The sequence below is a fragment of the Rhagoletis pomonella genome, unplaced genomic scaffold (assembly GCF_013731165.1).
Source record: "Rhagoletis pomonella isolate Grant_MI unplaced genomic scaffold, Rhpom_1.0 Rhpom_scaffold_00008, whole genome shotgun sequence".
NCBI classification, from domain to species: Eukaryota; Metazoa; Arthropoda; class Insecta; order Diptera; family Tephritidae; genus Rhagoletis; species Rhagoletis pomonella.
This window is the reverse complement of record NW_023458562.1, coordinates 19,525,646-19,530,678: the sequence shown is the minus strand read 5'-3', so window position 1 is coordinate 19,530,678 and position 5,033 is coordinate 19,525,646. Positions and strand designations below refer to the sequence as shown.

The 5,033-nt window shown below is 36.4% G+C and overlaps 2 protein-coding genes across 3 annotated transcripts in view; one reads left to right on the top strand and one right to left on the bottom strand.

Moving 5' to 3' along the window:
• LOC118744320 (probable cytochrome P450 4e1) overlaps window positions 1-5,033 on the top strand; it is a 41,394-nt gene that overhangs the window by 27,330 nt on the left and 9,031 nt on the right. The window lies entirely within an intron of this gene.
• The window catches only part of LOC118744325 (larval cuticle protein 1-like), a 1,532-nt gene continuing 1,062 nt past the window's right edge, over window positions 4,564-5,033 (bottom strand). The window contains exon 3 of the mRNA XM_036477241.1: window positions 4,564-4,990. Within this exon, the coding sequence (XP_036333134.1) occupies window positions 4,803-4,990 (188 nt within the window). The 3' untranslated portion in view covers window positions 4,564-4,802. The remainder of the gene's footprint in view (window positions 4,991-5,033) is intronic.

Below are 5,033 nucleotides of genomic sequence, written 5' to 3'. Positions count from 1 at the left end.
TTGCCTTGGGCATCACCAGCTGACACGACATGAATGCTGTTGCTTGTATCTAGGTCAGCATCGAAACCATCGGGGCGGACATCGGCGTGCTGGGATTTGACTTCGGCAGTGGCATCATCGGAGCTGCCAACGGCTGAGACGTAGACGACGAAAGCGAAGAGCAGCACCTGTATGCAATGTAAGAAAAACATTATAATTGACGGTTAAATAATTTCCATTTGAAAGGAGTGATTTTAAGCTATTGCAACCAAAGTCTTTTTAGTGCATGCACTTACGTATTTGAACATTTTTGCTATTTTTTTTTCGGTTGTGATGTCTCGACTAGAACACTTGATTGTTTCTGATGCTGATTGCCAAATTTGATAGCGCTTTTATAATGGCAAATTTTCTGTGCTTCAATAGCCGCCTAATTTGCATACCACCGGGAATGAGCCTTCAAGTTCACTGGTTATGCAAGTGCATGCGTGGTATGTGTTTTTATGTCTGTGTGTTTGACTACAATTACTGCCCATTCCCGTTGATTTTTTATGATTTTGGCGAATTCTAATTCGTCGGCCGTTAAAATCCAGCTAAACTTGTTATAATTGTAAAAATGTCTCAGCTAAAAATTTTTTTTCTTTTATTCAAATAGGTATACACACAAGAATTTACTTTTTAGCAAATGCATTTTTAGCAATTAAGAAAAAAACAGGACCCGAATCGCGGCATTCAATATCGCACGTAACTCCAAACGAAATTTGATTTTTAAATCGTAACATTCGATAACGAGTGTGCTTCGTCCATTTAAATTGTATTGTAGAGAATACAGCTACCAACTCACCGTCATACATCTGTTTAATTCGATTCGAAACGAGAAATGTAAGTAAGGTGTGCATCTCGAAATATGCACCTGGTTTTCTAAATCAATCAAACATTTTTTATCAACTATGTTCCTAAGGATGTATGTATGTATGTACATTAGCGTGGGCTGAAAATCCGCTTTTTTAGAATTTTGATTGGTAATAGCAAAAATATGGTTCATTATGCTCTAAAAAAAATTTGTGTGAAAAATTTAAATTTTCGGCCAATATTTTAGTCTCGCCCAAGTTTATCAAAGTGCAATGTGCTCAAAAAATAAAAATTAAGAAAGGCATCAATGAATACATTTTTATTGTACTAAAATTGCAAGTAACTTCGAAAGTTTTAGTCCTACATAATTTGGTATGTGGACCTTTTTCGTAGAGAATCGAAGTAAGGTAAGAAACAATTTTTTTAGCACTTGAACTTTGATGAACTTGGCGAGCTTAATTATGAACCATATTACCAATCAAAATTCTAAAAATGCAGATTTTAGGCCCACACTAATGTACATTGTACATATAAATATTTCTAATCATTCCAATTTGCAACTTATTCCTTCACATTTTCCATCACTGCCGCATTGTTGGCTAGCGATGCGCAACACGCAACACATCAATGATTTTAAACAGGTTTTCTCCTCAACATTTTTTTGTTACAGCTTAATTACGCGCAATTTTCATGTCATATCAATGAAATCAATATCAAAGACTCATATTTACACATTTGGGGTAGTTATACGCTTATTTGCTGTCACTTATTCTAACGGAGCTATAAACAAGTTTATATAATATTTTTATTTTCTTAATCTTAAGTGTCAAAGTTGCGAGGGGTCGCTTCAAATCAAAGTATTTTCAATCATTTATTGTAGCGCACGCTTAATTGCCTAGAGGTTAACTGTTATGAAATCATAAAATAAACTATAAAATGCAAAATGCACCAGTGTAGAAAGTAATGTAGGATTGATAAGCCTGTCGCAATTTGGACCCACCCAAGTTTAGCTCTCAGATAGTCCATATTGTTATCAATACTAGTCCCTCATAATTCCCCTGCCAATGGTTTCAACTGTCGTTTTTAACATTGGCGTGTCATTGGAAAAGGACCGGTCCAACAACTAACCGTAAGATGTCCTATTGTGCTTAATTGTTCTTTATCATCTGGTTTTGGATTAGTCCATTTACATTTTAGTTTTAATAAATTTTTTCGTTTGAATACGATTTCGTTGTGCACTTCACAGATGCTTTTTCGTAATAAAAGGAACGAAAAACAAAAATTTAATATTATATGTTCAACCAATGAGATTTTAACTCGGTCAGTCCTGACAGCACAACCAATAGTAGGCATCTCTGCGATATAGAATATGCTCGATAATTCCGTTTGTATGAGAGAAAATGCCCAGCACCTTCAGTATAAAAAAAAAACAAGAATATTAAAAATCAACGCGATTTTCCAGCGTTTTGAAATTTACACTTTAACCTACTAAAACTTAAAAAGCTACAAAACCGCATACTTAAAATTTGTCTAAAAATTCGAAATAAAAAGTTTAAGCTTTGTGGAAGCACATCTTAAATGTTGTTGAATTTTCCTAATTTTTATACGAACTTTGAAATGTGGATTTATGTGGCGCTGGTTAGGTAGACTTTTATAAAAAAATATAAACTTTAAAGAAACAAGAGAAATATAGCCCAAACTAGTCAAAATGTCACTTGACTTAATCAGCTGACCACAAGGGTACATACATACGTATACAGGGTGTCCTAGACCATCCGTCCACCCCCTCTAAAATGGAATGAAATGTTTTTTGTTGAAAACCGCAAAAATTTTACTGACTTAATCGGGAATGCTGTATCTTTTGGTGGTATTATCGACTGCCGTTTTCGATCGGAGGTGGGTTAAACTGAGCGGATGTCCATTTTTTCCAAATTTGGATTCTAACAATAAAAATACGTAACCTTTGTTTGAAACTTTTTTCTCAGGAGCGCCGTTTTCAATCCCTAAATGACCTTCGAGCTTCAGCTCGTCTTGGACTTTTAAAATGGACGAAAATGTTTTTTATTGGAAAACGAAAAACATGAATTACCAAGTCGAGGCCGCTCTATCTTTTGCTCATATTACCGACTTCCGGTTCCGACCGGAAAGGGGTTATACTGTTTTGGGTTTCACTAAAGCTATTTCAACATGGCCCTAAAACTTCCCGATGAATAAGACCATTGTTTCGATTTAAAGCGCATGTGTTCATATTATTCTACTACACTTCTGAGAGCAGAAGTCTACGGAGGGCTGGTATGCTTGAACTGTGGGACCCATGTCCTGTCTCGATTTTTTTTTTTACTATGAACTCATCTGCTTCCTTATTTACCGAAACGCCGTCATGACGAGATCCGGGATAAATTAACGAAGAGATTTTAGGTTTCTTTTTGTGTTAAGATAAATATGAAGATGAAGATATGGAGATAGATAAAGACTAACGGCAACGACTAACGACAAGGAAGAATGAGTGGAAGGGGCTAAGTTAAAGATCAAGATAAATATGTCAAACGAACTGGAAATGAGAAGCTTCAGTAATTACGCCCGAAAACTGTGATAAATCAATAACTACTCAAGCTAATTGACTCAAAACCGATGAATGCAATAACAACCTCGCAGAAGATTAGATTATTGTAGATTTTTGGATAACGGGCATGGCGCCGCCCACTTATGACCACAAATGTGTATCTCGGTAAACGATTTATCAATTTCGACCAAACTCGGTCCACGCAATAACCTTTTTCCAATCTTGTTTCCACGAAAAATCAGGAGCGGATAGACAAATTCTTATTAAAAGAAAAAAACTCCGATCAATAAAATAATTTAGTAAATTTTTGATAAAGGCAAGGTGCGCGTTACCACTCATTAGGACCAAGGTTCGATAGCTGGTCCGAGCAATTTATTTTATTCTAGCGCTTTTAGATTCCCCCTTTTTGTGTGTTAACACCAGGGCGCTTCCTTCTACGAAGGGAAGATCAAATAGAGAAGGCCTCGGGCACACCTGCCTTTTCGGTTGGCACAGAAGAGAATCGAATGGTGGGTGTATTTTATTCGACTCGGCCAAAATCGCTTTGACTAAGAAAAGAATGGAACGCATGGTAAGACGCTACACATGCAAAGCACCAAACAACAAGATTAAACGATACAAGCGCAAATGAATCATATCTTGGTAAGGAAAAGTAAAAGCATCCTCCGTTTTTCAGTTTTCTAGGAAACGAAGAGCAGCGGAGAAAGTGAAAACATGCATGTGACTTGTTGGAGTTTCTTGAGCCGTCCCATCACAGCATGGCTCTTTATTCTAGGTAGTAGTTTCCTAATATTCACATATCCTTCTACAACCACAAAAAATGTCATGGGCTGTCTTTCTTTGAATTCGAATTGAAAGCACGAGTTGTATAAGAGTTGTATAACAGACTCAATATATTTATGTATAGCTGTAATCCTTTCTTTAAAATGAATTAATAGTATTAAAGTGTGGATCTATATGTTCGCACGCTTATTTATCTGTACTACCTAATAGGTTAGTGGGATAATTGACAATAACTTTTTCTAATTACCTTGTTTTTCTAAAGCTACTGTAATTATCTTTACCCTATTTAACTACACATATGCAAAGTTAATAACGTGTGATTAATGAAGCTGTTGGAACGCTATAATTAAAGTAAAAACGTATGTTTACCAGTTAGCTGGATTATTTTATTTGCATTTAAAAAAACATAAAATATAAACTGAAAATCGGCAACAAGTGGAAAAGTTTCTTCGAGCCTAGCATTGTTTTTGTATAACAATAAAACTCGAGTATCACATAACATATCCATTCAATCCCATCGCCTTCCATCTTATCAGCATCATCAAGTCAAGTTCTAGTTCAATATAAATATAATCTTTCAATTATCGGCGGCATCATCCAATCATATAATTTATGATTTTGTTTGGCTTTAGTTCTTGGCGTCCTTTTGGGGGTGAGAGCTGAGCCACGCGAGCTCCTTGATGATGGCTTCTGGAGTTGGTGGTGGAGTGGGCAAGAGATCGCTCTTTGGCTGGTAACCATTCTCATCGGCAACATAGGTTAATTGGACGTTGGTGCCTTCGGGCGATACCCAACCGAATTCACCCTTAATGTTGCCTTGGGCATCACCAGCTGACACGACATGAATGCTGTTGCTTGT